Raw genomic sequence first — 16,651 nt, 5'->3', positions numbered from 1 at the left:
AGCTTAAAAGCGAAAAGCCGACAAACAAAACAAATTAGCGTCAAAATCAGTTGCATAGCTGGCAACACTACCGCACCACTACAACTACATCTACAAACAACAATCCACAATGTCATTACTATTAGCAGTGTCTCTTTTCCATTACAACACCGGCGCCCTCAGCTTAGCTGTTTGTCTACGCAAGCTTCTTATGCAGCCGAACGCGTTGGCTTACAATTAAAAGACTTATGAATACGAATTACCATTGCTGGCGCCAGCCTTGTGTCGAACGTTGTTGGGTTGTTGGCACAGCCAGCGTCGCATCGCCTCTGTCAATTATTGTGCGCTGTTGACACTGCGCGACAAGGACAATGGTGCGCATCCGAGCGAACCGCTTAGGAAATAATGCTCTTCCAATCATAAGATGAAGCACTTTTCAAGTATTTACACACTCTTAGCCGGAGCGCGAGACATTTGTAGGCTTCGCCGACTTTATTAGCTGCAAATTTGCCATTCACAATTAATTAGTTTTCCACGCCCCCGCAGAAGACTTATTAACGAGCTCGAATCGGTCGATAAGTGGCGCAAAATGAGTTAGAGCTAGACAACAGCGGTTGTTAGGGTGGGTGTAAGTGGTGGGCTGAGGAGGGACACTGTGGGACGGATATGAAGTGCTTGATTAAGTATAATATTAAGCTGCGTGTCAACAGACTTCACTTTAAGTTGTATAAATTTGTTTTTCTGGATTATAATAAATCGATAAATGGATTTTTGAAAGGACATTCGCTGGTTGTCGTGCTCTGGAGGTTTGAGTACTCGTACTGGTATATAAGTCCTTTGTGCAAATTTATTATATGTTTCACCTTCTGTCATTATTGTGATAATATTCAGATACTATTCATGGAAAAGATTAATATCATAACGACAAAAATAATGGGGGAATCTACCATGAAATCAAAAAGTTTTTACGGGAACAAAGTTTCTGAAACTAAGGTAATTTACGTTCGTAGCGAAAGCCGGTAAGAGCTCGTATGTCACCGTTAAAGACTTATTGCCTATCAGTATCTCCTCCGTTACATTGAAAGCGTTAGAGAAAATCGTGAGCTTGTATAATAGGGATCGAATTCCAAGGAACGGATTATTAAGTGGCTAACTTGTGGGTACCTTCCTTGATATCAAAGGGGTCTTCAAGAACGTACGGCCGGAGGCGGTTATGGGAGTTTTTAATAAGTTTGAAGTCGAAGCTAACCTTAATCATATCATACATGATGTATGTAGTATCGCTCAACGCGTAAACTCAGCTGGTAGATGATTTGCGGCAAAGATAACTATTAACTTAAACAAGCTGGATATGCATATGAGTGACAATGGGCAGAGACAAAATGTACTCCTCCACAATTTCGATTTGCATGCCTTAAAATCAAAATCACTGCTTCCAGGAACCTTTTCCTGATGGTTTCTTCTCTGCGCACACCCCAGCGAGTAAATTTGTAGGCGAGACGAAGCCTTTAAGCTTTTGGAGGAGAGGTGCAGTGAGCATTTTCACCGATGGAGCGAAGTTTAAAGGGAGGAGATGGAGTCTTCTGATCAGAGATTTTATGGAGAAACTTTATTTTCAGACTAACAGACCAACGAAGCGTCTTTTAAACCGATGTAGCAAAAGGTATACTGTTCCGAAGTTCAGCTCCTTCAGTGAGCTTTGCATTCACTCCAATAGCCGAGCGGTTATACTGGAATCAGCTCGCTGACTATGCGCTCAAAACTAGTCAAGGAATGAAAAGCCACATAAGCAATGGTTTCAAACTAAACTCCTTCCATTTTAGCCTTATGTGGGTTACTGCGGAATCGCTGGGAAGTGCAAAGCTGATAAGATTGATATGGAAAGCCTCCTTAACTCAATTTCATTCCATTGAAAGCGAAAGTGTTTCCGATGTCCTCTTGGGTTTATATGGACCCCCAGTGTGCTCGATTTTTTCGTGAGGAGTCACTCGATAGTTGAAAAGTAAATCATATGTATAACGTTGAGATTGAATCTAATTGCAAATTTTAGATCATTTTAGCGCGAAGCCCAGAGTGCAAAATTTATTAACATAAAGGCTTCTAAGATACAGAAAATATGTCATGCAAACAATTGGTTACAGACAAGAGCTGTCATTTTGCTTTCCTATAAGTCAGGTATTTAATAAGACCAGGAAATGAATACGTTCACAGCATACTGCTTAGATCAACTGAAGACATTTAACATTTCTCATTTATATAAATCGTCCTCGCCATATTTAGTATATACCATTTTACCAAGTTGCACGCAAAAAACTAATATACAAAATCGATAAATGCTTCAATAATTAAACAAAGCATCAAAATATCAGATCTGATCTAGTTATAACTTTGCAAAGCGACCTTTAAACTCTTTTGCCAAATAGATAAGGATCTCGCATTGCACATGGTCCTGGTCATCCTCTTAATCTTTAACATACAAAAAAGCTTCCTTATAACGATAAATCTGCAAATGGATTGAAAAGTCTTCAAAGCATTGTTTCACCTAGTGATGTTTTTGTAGGGAGCCTCCAATAAAACCGATTTCCTTCTGGTAGTCTTTGGACCCTTCTTTGGGTACAGGCAGGCAGTGTGACTGATTTAACCAAAAGCTTATTCCATAAGTTGCGTTTTTGTTGCCTTTACCTATTTTCCTTAACTCAATCGCACTTTTGTCACCCAGCTGCGTAAATGCCTCAACAGCGACCCTGCGTGCATACAGCAAAATAACGCCCCAAAGTAACGTACACATACACACAAAAAAACGCAAACACCGACATGAAAAGTTCTGCGTGCAACTGCTGAAAAGAATGCCGCAAAATCGCATGAAAATAAAATAAAATGTGACAGCGTTGCGGGGAATATGCAAAAATATAACCTATAAAGGCAATAAGAGCGCAAGGCCCTCACCCCAGCTGAAATTTTACGCAACTCGCCAAGGTAGGGGCGAGTTACAGGGGTACAATTGCAGTTGTTCAATTTTGCGTGTGACTGTGTTGTTGTAGGGCTGCATATATTACCCTTGTTGTTATTGTATTAGTTTCGTCCTCGACTCCCCTCGCTAACATAACAAGAGTCATCGTCTTCGAAATTGAGGTTCGTTAACGTTGCAATTGTTTGTTAATACTTTTTGTGCGTACTGTTGTTGCATTTGATGTTGTTGTTGCACATACACGTATTGGGACATTGCCATTGCTCATACGACTGCCACAGTCAGTGACTTCTCAATCCCTGCAGGTGTTTTTGTGTTGTTACAGTGAGTATTATTTTTAACCGCTTTGCTGAGGTGCAGTGAAATGCTATGAATATGGGGTGGAGGGGGAGGGCAAAGCGAAGTGAAAAAGTGCGGGTTAATGTGCATTAAGGTGATATGTCAAATTGAATGACAAATTTTTTCAGGCTCAATCGACCAGAACATGAAAAAGGAAGCGCAACTGACATTGGTACCAACTTGACGGTGGTTAAGGTGTGTGGGTCATGGATCTAGTTTCAAAGCGACTCAAGAAAACTTAAACCGATTATTTATCACGCTTGAATTTTGATTTCATATTTCACATGAAACCTCCGAATGAAGCGTAAGAATTCAGAATTTGGAAAATTAAATTAAAATTTTTATAATTTTTTTTATGGACCACCTTAGCATGCATATGCCTTTTCGTTGAAAGTCATTGCTTATTATGCATGGCTCTTGTTATTGTTGCTGCCATATTATAAATGTTCAACAATGAAAACAAAAACAACAACAACAAATACAAGAAGCACAACAACGCCTGCATGTTGGCCCGTAAAACAACTTTGCTGCAACAAGAACAATTAAGTGAGTCGAGTAACCAACCGCAACACAGCTCGTTGCTCCAGCATTAACCACGTCAGCGCAGCCGTGTGCGCCACCGGTGCCGGAGGGTGCCATGTGGTTTGTGAAATGCGCGTACACGCGATATCCTTGTTATTCCAACTGTCACACAACTTTGGCAATAATTTTGCGTTCATTCATTTACACCGTCGCAAACGCACACACAAACATTCATGTACACTTACAACAACCTGACCGTGCAATGTTACGGTGAATACAATGGCAATAAATCTTTTCATATCCGTCAAATTGAATGCACCGTTACGGGTGGACCTCGTTGCAGTTGGCTGTCATAAGGGTTGCATGGTGGGCTTACATTGGAAATGTGATGAACTGGAATTTTTGAAGGAACGAGCTTTCCGAACAATTCAGACTCTAGGGTTCACTTTTTTGGTGTTTGAGTTTGATATTTGGGTGATTACTGTTTGGTTTATCGAGTTTTGAAATTTTTTATGGAAATTGTATAGTTAACAAGTAAGGAAGGGCTAAGTTCGGGTATCACCGAACATTTAAACTCTCGCACGATAAAGTGATAATCGAGATTTCATTATCAGTCATTTACATATTTTTCAAATACCGTATTTGTGTAAAGTTTTATTCTGCTATCATCATTGGTTCCTAAAGTATATATTATACAGAGAAGGCATCAGATGGAATTCAAAATAGCGTTATATTGGAAGAAGCCGTGTTTGTGAACCGATTTCACCCATATTTTGTACATATCATTAGGGTGTTAAGAAAATATAACATACCGAATTTCATTGAAATCGGTGGAGAAGTTCCCGAGATATGGTTTTTGGTCCATAAGTGGGCGACGCCACGCCCATTTTCAATTTAAAAAAAAAGCCTGGGTGCAGCTTCCTTCTGCCATTTCTTCCGTAAAATTTAGTGTTTCTGACGTTTTTTGTTAGTCGGTTAACGCACTTTTAGTGATTTTCAACATAACCTTGGTATGGGAGGTGGGCGTGGTTATTATCCGATTTCTTCCATTTTTGAACTGTATATGGAAATGCCTGAAGAAACCGACTCTGCAGAGTTTGGTTGATATAGCTATAGTAGTTTCCGAGATATGTACAAAAAACTTAGTAGGGGGCGGGGCCACGCCCACTTTTCCAAAAAAATTACGTCCAAATATGCCCCTCCCTAATGCGATCCTTTGTGCCAAATTTCACTTTAATATATTTATTTATGGCTTAGTTATGACACTTTCTTGGTTTTCGGTTTCCGCCATTTTGTGGGCGTGGCAGTGGGCTGATTTTGCCCATCTTAGAACTTAACATTCTTATGGAGCCAAGAAATAGATGTACCAAGTTTCATCATGATATCTCAATTTTTACTCAAGTTACAGCTTGCACGGACGGACGGACGGACGGACAGACGGACGGACAGACAGACATCCGGATTTCAACTCTACTTGTCACCCTGATCACTTTGGTATATATAACCCTATATCTGACTCTTTTAGTTTTAGGACTTGCAAGCAACCGTTATGTGAACATGCATATTTAGAAAAAACTGAAACACCCAATTTTCCAATCTTCTATACAAGCGTAGTTTTCACCTGAAAAATTATAGTAGTAATCGCTTGGTAAGTTGCCCGGAATGTCAGCTGCAAGAAGCTTTATAAACCACATAGCTTGGTCACAGTACATTGACCAAGTTGTCGTTTGGCGCAAAAAAGTGATGAAATAACGCTCAGTATAAGTTAATATGACGATCTGCTGAACCCGTTAAGTAATTAAACGTTCTAAAGTAAAGGGGAAAACCAAAGAGTCTCGAATTATGTGTCTATAAGCGATCCTCGCCAGTCGTAACATCAACCAGTCATTACTTATTTTTGGCTACAAAGGAGCCTAAAATGTCTCTTCAAAATTATTTGCACTGAGATACCATATATGTGTGTGTAGATGTTCAAGTTCTCCGTCAGTTTGTCACACAGAACGTGTGATTTATAAAAATGTAGAAAAGTGTGCTTGGCCCAGCTCTCAAATAGGTTTAATGTACATATCTCCTATACCACTAAAGCTACAATAGCCAAATTCACTTAAGACAATTCTTATAGGAACTCTTATCAAGAGTGTCGGCCACCCAGAAGGTATGTAAGGGTTCTATACAAGCCGTTGTCAAAACGGACGATGAACGTGGCACCGCCCACTTTTAGTTGAAATCACATTTCTCAGAACCTGTTCGACCGATTCCAACCAAATTCGGTTTGTAACATTGCTCTAACATTTTATGTTACGGTGTGCAAATGAGCGAAATCGGACTAAAATCACACATACATATATTTTTTAATTCCATTTGATTCTTTCACTTTCCAGTATACAAATCAAGGAGAAATTAATGTAAGCAGATAAAACTTTACACAAATGGTGTCTTCAAGTATGCCACCTTATTTCCAGAAATTATCCAATTCGGACCCAAACTGTTCAAGCATCTAGCTAACAAATATGTTGACCCCAGTACTTATAAATGACTTTTGACGAAAATATCGTTCAATGTGTGTGCAGAGAGAAACTTTTCCTAATAATAGTAATATGGCTGCGTATCAAAAGCTTGATTCGTGTCAATACTTCTATTTGCCTTCATATACCTAATATAAAGATTTTCGAACTTTCAGGTGATTTTATACCGCATATATGTATAGCTCAAAATGTGATTTCTCTCAATCAAGATGACGGACTCAAAACAGTGTATCTTTGTGCCAAAAATGCATAAAATTTAGCAAAAACATGACCTAACCCCCATAAAACAACTTCATAACATCCGGATGTCTTTAACTCAAATGATTGGTAATGGTATACCTTAATGAAATCCTGGGAACATTTTATTAGTAAGTGACATGGTAATACTATTTAGTATGGGTAAAAATAGATAAAATTGAGTCAATACTACCCCCAACTTCCATATACCACTTAAAATATTTTTTGTTATTCCAGCAAAACGGAATCCAACGTAAACAAGCTGTTTATTTTCAATGAAAACCGTTCCCAAATCACATTTCTTTTCTCCTGTATTGAACATGGGACTTTTTGGCATTTTACAAGAAATAAGTAAATCTACAACTTTGGAAAAATGATATTCTAATTCAAAATTTTCCGAAATTTTGCAAAAAAAATGTGAATAATTTTTTCCATTAAAATATGCATTTAAAATTTGTATGCAGTTAAAATTATGCATCACCTGAACTGAGCATTCCGATAAGTGACTTATGAATTCTATGTTGCTCATACGACATGGTGTACTATATAATTACAATATATTTAATGCATAAATTTAAGTTTATAGTATGATGAAATGATTTTTTGTAGATTGAAAAATTTCGTAATAGAATATTACTTTTACAAAGTAGTAAATTTACTTGCTATGGAGATAAAAAAACATATTGCAGAAGATATAAATATTCCATATAAAATATTGGGTAGTCGAAAAAGTCTTTTCGTATTTCTAATAAAACTTCAACTTTTTTTTTATATTTATAATAATAAATAAATATGAACAATTTGGTTGAATATATAAGAAAAGTGTCTATATCACGGCTTAAATTGGGAAATTAAAAAAAAAAAAAAAGGCATGCTTACGTTGGATCGCTCTTTTATGACAAAAAAGTGAAACTTCAGGCTGACTGTGCAAAAAAAAAAATACAATGAACTTGAAAAATTACGGGCACCCTTATGTACATATTTATATCCTATATATCGTTTTGTGGGTACTGTGCGTATTTGCAAACTCATCACTTTAAATAAGCATACAAATACCCGAGGGTTGTGTATTTGTTATTCTAACCCTTTGTTGTTGCTTATCATTCATTTTAAACTGTTGAAAAAGTAAAGCGAACTCATTCGGCATTATAAGTGGCCAAAGTGACGCGCGAGATTCGATTGGAAGTCATTGTACGAGAAATGAATTGTCTACTCAAGAGCGTGTATGTATGCGTGTTTCGTTAAAAGGGTGCAATTGTGTAGTATATATATATCTAAATGTGTGTGATATATAATTTAAAGGTATTAGTTGTCAAACAATGAGCGAAGATGTCATTGAAATTGACACAAGCCAACACAAATACAGCAGAAGGCAGTTGGAAGGAGATACACTCACACTTACACATGTGTATGTGTGGGCTCAGATCCGCACTTGTTGTGTTAGTATTGTTTGCCCAATGAACAGCGTGTCTAAACAAACCAAACAGATACGCAACAAATAGTTTGTGTTAGCAGCGAAACAAAGGGCGGGGAGGGGGTTATGTTGGCAACAAAGTTGAGTGCGAGAAACTTTTATCTGCAACTCAGCAGACAGAATAAGACAAAGTACGTTATTAATAAAGAGCGAGTGTGTACGTGCGTGTGTTAGTGTGCGGGTTTGAAGGGGCGCCAGCGAGTTGTGTTAAAAGGCCAACAACTTGACAGTAGCTACAGCACGCCAGAGAATTGAGCGTTGAAAGTTTCGAATGGCATGCAGACAGCAACATATGTGGCAACATACAAACAAACAAATATAATCGAATAGAAGTTCACATGCCACATGCCTCAACACACAACTCGCTAGCGCCCGACAACCGAAACTTTACGCTGCCACCAATTGAACGCTTTCCGACGATGAAGAAGAAGATGTAGCAGCAAAAGTATAATAGTAGAAGAGAGGAAAAGGTATAATTCTTTTATTTCCCATTTGTTGCGTATTTTTCTTTCATTCAACACATTTTTGCAACTTTTACGATTTCTATTATGTATTTGCGTCGACATTGTTGTTGCTGTTTGGCCTCGTCTACACACAGTTGCGTATTGTCGCTGTTGGCACCTCGAGATATTGGACGCTTACAAAAGTTTATCAATCATTTAAAAAGTAAATTGTTTAGAAAACATGTTGGAGACATGTTGCTTAGTCAGCAACGGCAGCAGTAAGCAATAGGGAGACAACAACAGCAAAAAGCAAAAATGTGTCTTTCTTTGTGCTAACAACACTTAGATTATCGGTTGCCGAAAGAAATGACAACAACAGCCAATGGCATTGTGATTACTGTTTGCTTAGTCGAAAATACTCTAAATTGTATACGAAAAGGGTTTGCATGCATTTTTATAATGCAGGGTACTTTTTTTAACACAGCATGATTCAAAGTGTATATTTTACTATATATTTGTAAAATATCAAAATCTGAGTTTCGTTCTATTTTCAAGTCGTAAAGTCTACATCACGGCAAGTTGCTTTTGTATGAAGTCTATAGGTAAAGGTCTGGTTTCATTATTATAATTTTAGGACTAAGACAAATTTTTCGAGTTGGATACATTCAGCAAATAGGTTGCTAGTGGGATTCTATATTGACTATAATGAAGTTCAGCCTTGAACTCACTTCTAGTGAGAACCAGAGGAGCGATCCAACAGATAATATGTGTTCTCCAAGGAACCTAGTACTTCTAAATTTTACGTCAGAGAAAAACTACTGGCAGTGCTCTCACTCTAAACGAATATTTTCATTAATTTTAACATCAATAGATCGATGAATGGAACTGAAACCTGGCTAATCTAAAATTATATATGTATAAATCTGCAGATGCAGAAAACTATAAACTTAGTGCGGCTTATGATTAAAACGAAATTAGTATGAGATAGAGTGAGAGAGTGATATGCATTAATTCTGCAAAAGCATAGAAAGAAAAGACTGGATGTGCGGTTGGACAGATAGGCATGATTGATGAGTCGAATGGCTAAACTTAGCCTCACGATGTTTAACAGCAGTTCCGTAGGCCAGCAAAGTCCTTTTAGCTTACACTTTAGTACCTAGGCGTGTTGATCACCACAAATCCTGATGCGCAAAGTCACAAATCCATTCAAAAATAAAACAAAAAAAAAGTTATAAAAACCATAGTAGAAGGACTTGATTCCGATCGTATGGTAGCGTTGTAGTTATTCGGTCTAAACAATTGTTTATAGGTTTCTGTCCAACTGAGAGACTGGCTTACATGTATGCACACAGACCAAGATGGACAGATAGAAGTTTCCAGATAATCGTCATCATTTATATATATATTTTATATGGTCTCTGATTTATCTTACGGGGTGCTACAAGCTTCGTGACAAACATTAGTTTTAAATAAAACCGAAAATATACTATCATATATATAAATATTGTGATTTTCTTCTTACCGCTTTAACAAGAGCTAACAAATACTGTAAAAAATAGAATTTAAGCCACTAATTTCTGAATTATAGCCTTTTTTATAGTATGAGGAAGCATCGAAAGCCGGAGTGCGGGACATTAATCCACTAAACCTAACCTACTCCCATCTCATGTCTCTCCCACGATACCACTGGACAAGAGTATTAATTCATGGGAGAGAAGAAGACATATAAGTATTGTACGGACTGACTGGCGCCTAATCTGCTGTAAATGACTCAATCTAGTCATAATTAGAGCTGCCGTTTCGCTGACAGATTTCCATTTTGCAAAGGACTCGCACATAAGTGATGTCAAATTTTCCACCGTGACACTACCTCCAAGTGTGGTTTCCAGCCAATGAAAGGTTTCCAGCCAATGAAAGAATGCGTGTTCAGAGTCTTCTATACACTCGGTATATGTCGGACAATATGGGTATATTGTGTAGGTAGCTTCTAAAGCACTGATGGCCACCGAATATTTGGGTCAATTGGAAATCCAGGTCCCCTTGTTATCTGTCTTTCCACAATTGTATGATCAAATTTATAACCTCACAGTGGATATATGTATGTATGTGGGTATGGGAAATACACATATTAAAAAATATAAGCTGTTCGCTTGAATATCTATGCACACATAAGTGAATGCATAATCACGCCAAGGCATGCACAGGAAGCGGAAGTAATTTACCGCAAATTGCCATATGAAGCTTACGAAATTTCAATAACGCAACGAAGGTATACTGACTGGTATACCTATAGTATAGAGAGAAGGCCGATTAGCTCAGGGAATAACAATCAGGAGTAAATTAATTTAATGGATAATAGAAAAGTTGTACACGAATATGTAACTATTGGCAGGTTCGGACCTGTGTGGCTAACGCGTCTCTTAGTTTGGTTCGATTCCCAAGCGTACTTTTGAAATAGAGGAATGTTCAGGTTATTTTATTGTTAATTGATCAAAATATTCTAATTGCGTATATATAGCTTTAACCGGTTTTTGGAAAATTTAAATGTGTAAAACCTCGTAAAAATTATGTCAAATAAAACAAGAAAAAAACGTTAGCTTTGGTTGCACCTAAGCTGTAATAACCTTCATAGTGTAAATTTTATAAAAATAGTGGTTCTTCATTTTGATGGATCAGATTAAATCGCAGCCATATTTTATGTTGGCTCGATCTCAATATCTATGCCAAATTTCGTGAAGATATCTTTCTAAATCAAAAATAAAAGAAATAGAAATGGATCGATCTATTTGTATGGCAGCCATTTGCTGCAGTTGTTCAATCTGAATAATCTTTTTCCAATATTCTACCGTTATGCTCACCAATGATCCGATCCAAATTTCGTGAAAATATCTTTAGAAATAAAAAAGTTTTTCATATAATAATGCTTACGCCTATATTCAAGTGTGGGCATACAGGACGTATGAGCAACATTACTTCAAATTAAGAAAATTTACTTTGCGAGATATTTTGTCGTTATTATTTCTATAGTTTTCCAAAATACTTAAATATACGTTCATTCCTACATATACTTATATAATGTATGCTCCTTTATATACTCATCGATAGTGAATTGCTCACATTTCATTAAAGCTTAATGCCCCCAAATACGCTAACGAATATTACAATTACGTCAATTACATTTAAGCTACGCTCTTTCCGCGCATATTTTAGCGTTGTATGCTACGTCAGCTTGTACTCATTCTGGTGGCGGTGGCTTTCCAAGCGACTGGTCAGCCAACCAACCAACGAGCCAGCCACGCAATGTCTATCGGCGTTCGTAACCGCATCCCGCCGATGCAATCGACAAATTGGCTTTCCCGTTTAGATTTACAACTCAGTTCTTTATATGTGTATGTGTATATTTGGCAATTGGAATGTTCTCCATGAAATTAAACTAGCAAATAAACACAGCAGTTGCAACGGCCGTTGCGAAAGCATGAAGTATGCTGCAGCACGTGCGTACACGAATTGGCTTTTATTCGAAAATGAAATTATAAATTTCGCTTTCGATAAATTTACCGGCATTCACCTAAAATACGAACAGTAGATGCATTAAAACGGTTTTTGGGTAACAGTTTTAGTCAATTCGCATGTTTTTGGTGAGGTGAGCGTGATTTATTAGCATCTTAACTCAATTATGTTATTAGAGTACTCATGCAAGAATTTTCGTTAGCACTAGTAGTTCCTGAGGTCGCAATCGATTATCTGGGTTCATACAATTTTATCGTAAAATATACTTTGTAGGGTACATAGCTCAAAGAATTATGTTTTAGACCCAAATATATTTTTGTATATATTGAATATACATATCCACTACTTAAATCACTCATTTGAAGGTGAAGCTTCCTTTCAACAAGAGATAAAGCTAAGCAGTTAACACTTGTAGTAAGCCAAGCGATAAACTATAAGAAACTATTGGATTGGGGGCAATTGTTGTCTACGACAAAGAAACAACTCGAAAGGGCAGTCAAAAAACAAAAGGTGAAGCAACTCTTCAAACTTTAATCGACAATGAAAACTGTGTGCAAAAAGCAAGCAATAAGCAAAGCAAAAAATAAATATAAAAGAAGTCGATAATCGATGAGACAACTACACTACGGTTGCTCATCGATTACGAAGTTGTAGCTCTCACGCTCCTTTCAATTATCAACGAAGACAAACTCGCTAAATAAGAAAATAAAACAAGAAAAAACATTAACCTCGCTTACACTAAAGCTTCACTACCCTTCACAAGTACATTTCTTGAAACATAAAAGGGTATATAAGAGATTTATCTGGATTTTGATACCTTCTCAAAATTTAAATTTTTCCACAAAGGACATGGCTCAGCTCGTCAAATTGATTATTAATATATAATTTTTATGCGTGAAAAATTTAACATACCCTGTTAAGGATATAAGAAACAACAAAAATAAAAGCTAGGAAATAAGTAAAGGGAACTAGCGAAAGAACGAAGGTTTCGGTGTTTAAGATGCAATCCACTTAAAAGTACAATTAACATACATATTGGGTAGTCGAAAAAGTATGTTCGTATTTGGAAAATAGATGTCGTTGGAGTCGTATATCTCCAGTATGTGTATGTTCGACCGTCTGTATATATACGAACAAGTTACTCAGTTTGTGAGATATCGATCTGAAATTTTGAACAAAAACTTTCGAAAAACTTTTCATAAGTTCTTTTTGGGATGGCCTTCAGCTTATTCAGCGAATTTTGTTTAATCGCTTCAATCGCCTGAAAACAGATTCCATTCACTTGTTTGCATGTCAAACTCATAAACCCATGTCTCGTCGGCAGTTAACGCTCTCCATGAAAGTGGGATCAGAACTTGCAGAATCAATCAACCTGTACTGACTTAAGCCGCTATTGTACGCAAACTGCTAGACAGATCGCGCTAATATTTGGGCACTAATTTAGAATAGTCCTATCAGCTTAGCAAAATAAAATTTTTGAAATACTCTGGGAATTTAATTACAATTTCCGAGTGGTCTTTTATCACAATGTATAGCCACCATTCCAATTGAAGTATCAAAATCTAGTTTTTATATGAAAAATTTTTGAATTTGACGAGAAATTTTCTCAAACTTTCCCAGGGATTATTCTTCAAAACCACACTACAGTATCAGGAAAAAATTTTTTTAGGTTGGACCACTATAACATATAGAAAGGAAACTTCTTTATTAGTAAAGTGTATTCTAGTATCATTCAAACAACAAGTTAACGCTTATCCTGACTTAGCAGTTCGCGAAGTACAGGCCTTTTATGTGTAAGACAGAACTCTTTTACCGTAAATGTTCCTGAATTTATTTCTCTTTTTATTCGAAAGTCACTTGAAATTATCCACTTCCATTTATGTTTGCCATGATCTGGCACCATCTTGTCTCTATTGACTCTGGGAATTAAAGTCCTTAATAATGCTGCCACTTTAGTGTTTTCAGTTGATGACTTTTTACGCCGCTTCTCGGTAACTTTTTTTTGTTTCTTTCCTCAACTCATCGAAATTCTTGCGCCAGACTTAATTTTTATTTCGTCTTCAGCTTCAGTTTTGTGCTTTTTTTCTTTGTATTGCAAGCTACCTCTGAACACAGCGTTGTGCGAAACAAACAACAACATGGTTGTTGGAACATATTGCTGTTATTGGCATTCGCTCACATCCCAAATGCCCAAATCGCAAAAGTTCGCTGCCGGCAAACAATGGAATCAACTTTTTCCCATATTTCTTGCTATTGTTGCATTTTCTCAAACTTGTTATTTACATTTCCTATGTTGCAAGTTCTTTCCCTTGGCTTGCTTATGCTTCTCGCTCTCTTTCTCTTTTTTCGCTTTTTGTTTGGAATAGTTGACGTTTTTGTTTTATTAAAATTAGTGCATAGCTTTTACATGCATACTTATAGAGTTTCTTTTCCCTTAGCTTTGCTGCAGTTTTTCTCCCTCTTTTGCATTATGGTTTCCGCACTTTACCCGCCGTCGGCCCTAGCATTTGGCTTCATTGACGCCGCTCTCTGTTGACATTGTGGAAAAGTCAATTTAAGTTTGTGCCATTAAGGCGTCAATGGAGGCGAGCGCGCACAAATTTCGGGTAGGTTTCTTTCTTTTTTACTTTAGGCAGGGGTCGAACGCTGACAGCCAAACGCCAAGCGCCCCCCTTTGAATTCGCTGCCAACGCCAGTGGCTAAAATAAAGAATTTGCTAAGTTTGGCAGCCAGCAGCTCTGGCGTCTAGCAGTAGAGAAACAGAGCAGCAGCAGCCGAACAGAAGTCACAAAAATTTACAACAGCAACACAACATTACTATAGCATTCTTATAGCTGTCCACAGCTAACGGATTAGTTCAGCAGTGGACACTAACTTTCGTAGTCGCATCATTTATGTTGGTATGAATGTTTGTAACGGGTGGTAGTATATTTTATTATGAAAGGATAAATATTCGAGGATTGTCAGCACTGGTCTGGTTTGTTTCAAAAGATATTAGTTGTTTTCGAGATATAAGAAGTTATTTTTAAGGTCCGAAATTTATATGTTTATAAATATATTGTGGTCTTTTAAGAAACATTTTTTGTTAAGAAAATATCTCCACTGACTAATAAAAGGGTCTCTGAAATTTTTGGAATTATGTTTAAATGAAATTAGACCTCTTCTGTAGGAATTCGTAATAACCCCAAAGTATTTAAGAAGAAATAACTTAAAATTCAGGACTATAACGCAATTATCGAGCGACCTAGTCGGGAGAAAGCAATAAACGATCACAAAAATCTTATAAGAAGATCGTTAATTACTCCAAGGATATTTCAGGCAGCCTTACTGTCACGATTTTCTTTGCAAGAAAAGCATTTTAAATTAAAATTTTGTAATATGGACTTAAATATACCAAATACGGCGATATCTCAGAAAAATCGCTGAATTGGGATAATTTTCTAATCGGCCATCTAAAACGCTGGAAAGACGAGTCTAAATTCATGTATTCAGCTGGTTCAGGTGAAGGAATTTTCGACTGCCTCAAGCTTCCAAATTTGTAAAGTTTTGATATTTCAATTTTATGTCTCACTAAATTTTAATTTTGTCATAAAAAATAATCTGTCACAAGCATCACCCTGTACATATGCTTTGAAGTAATCAACTTGCTGCCACGACGATTTCTTTGCTTTGCCGCTTTTAAATAATTTGCAAAAAGTGTAAAGGGAATAGTTGAGATTATTTTCTTTACGAATTGCTGCCGGCTTCGATCGCTCAACGTCCACTACATCGTCAGCAGATTATCAAAAGCAGATTTATTTACATAAATGTGAACAAATGTGTGTATGACTATTTTCCAATCATTCACCATCAATCGAGACGGTACGTAAGCCTTCAACCAGCAACCTATGCGCTGCATCAACTATTTACTTTGTATAAATCTTAAATTCATTCCGACTTTGATTTTGCCAAACAGCGTAGAAATGCAATTAAATTATGCTTAGCTTCACGGAATCCGCTGTCTTTGCCATTCGTTTGCCATTTATTTATTTACCATATATTCGTAGATATTTATATATATATATATATACATGTACATACATGTGTACTCATTTACTTTCAACTAATTTTTATTTGCTTTAAAAAGCATTTACCCATTGCATTGAACTGTATTTGTGCTTTGTGTCATTGCAGGAAGCGGAAAATGCCATTACCGCCATGAATGGTCAGTGGTTGGGCTCTCGGTCGATACGCACGAATTGGGCCACAAGAAAACCGCCGGCGACAAAATTGGATGGTAAGTAAATCAGCGTAATTCCAATGAGAGGAAAACGTGCTTGCGCTGCGAGACAAAAACGAAATAGTAAAATGGCATAAATGCGAGGGGCACCAAATAAGTTGTGGACTTTGTTGCATGAGAATCTCGTTATTTTTGTGAAAATATCGCCGTTTTTATTTTTGTTTGTCAAACTCATTATTGTTTTTAGTAAAAATGATGTCTGCTAGATGTAGTTCCCATTTGCATAAAAAGAAGACAAGATTAGATCGCCGAAAGAACAATCCTTGGCTGGTTAAAATCTAAGTAAATTCCGATAACGTAGACCTGCCGTCGTGAGAATTGTAATTTTACCCCTAGAATTGAGGTCTGTAACCTGTCCTTGACCACTGTTTAAAC

The 16,651-nt window shown here is 36.9% G+C and overlaps 1 protein-coding gene across 1 annotated transcript in view; it reads left to right on the top strand.

Annotated features, from left to right (window-relative positions):
• LOC120776321 (nucleolysin TIA-1-like) overlaps window positions 1-16,651 on the top strand; it is a 333,892-nt gene that overhangs the window by 304,459 nt on the left and 12,782 nt on the right. The window contains exon 4 of the mRNA XM_040106855.1: window positions 16,171-16,273. Within this exon, the coding sequence (XP_039962789.1) occupies window positions 16,195-16,273 (79 nt within the window). The 5' untranslated portion in view covers window positions 16,171-16,194. The remainder of the gene's footprint in view (window positions 1-16,170; window positions 16,274-16,651) is intronic.

Source organism: Bactrocera tryoni, chromosome 1, assembly GCF_016617805.1.
Source record: "Bactrocera tryoni isolate S06 chromosome 1, CSIRO_BtryS06_freeze2, whole genome shotgun sequence".
Lineage (NCBI taxonomy): Eukaryota > Metazoa > Arthropoda > Insecta > Diptera > Tephritidae > Bactrocera > Bactrocera tryoni.
The sequence above is the reverse complement of the archived record's forward strand: the minus strand, read 5'-3'. Positions and strand labels throughout refer to the sequence as shown.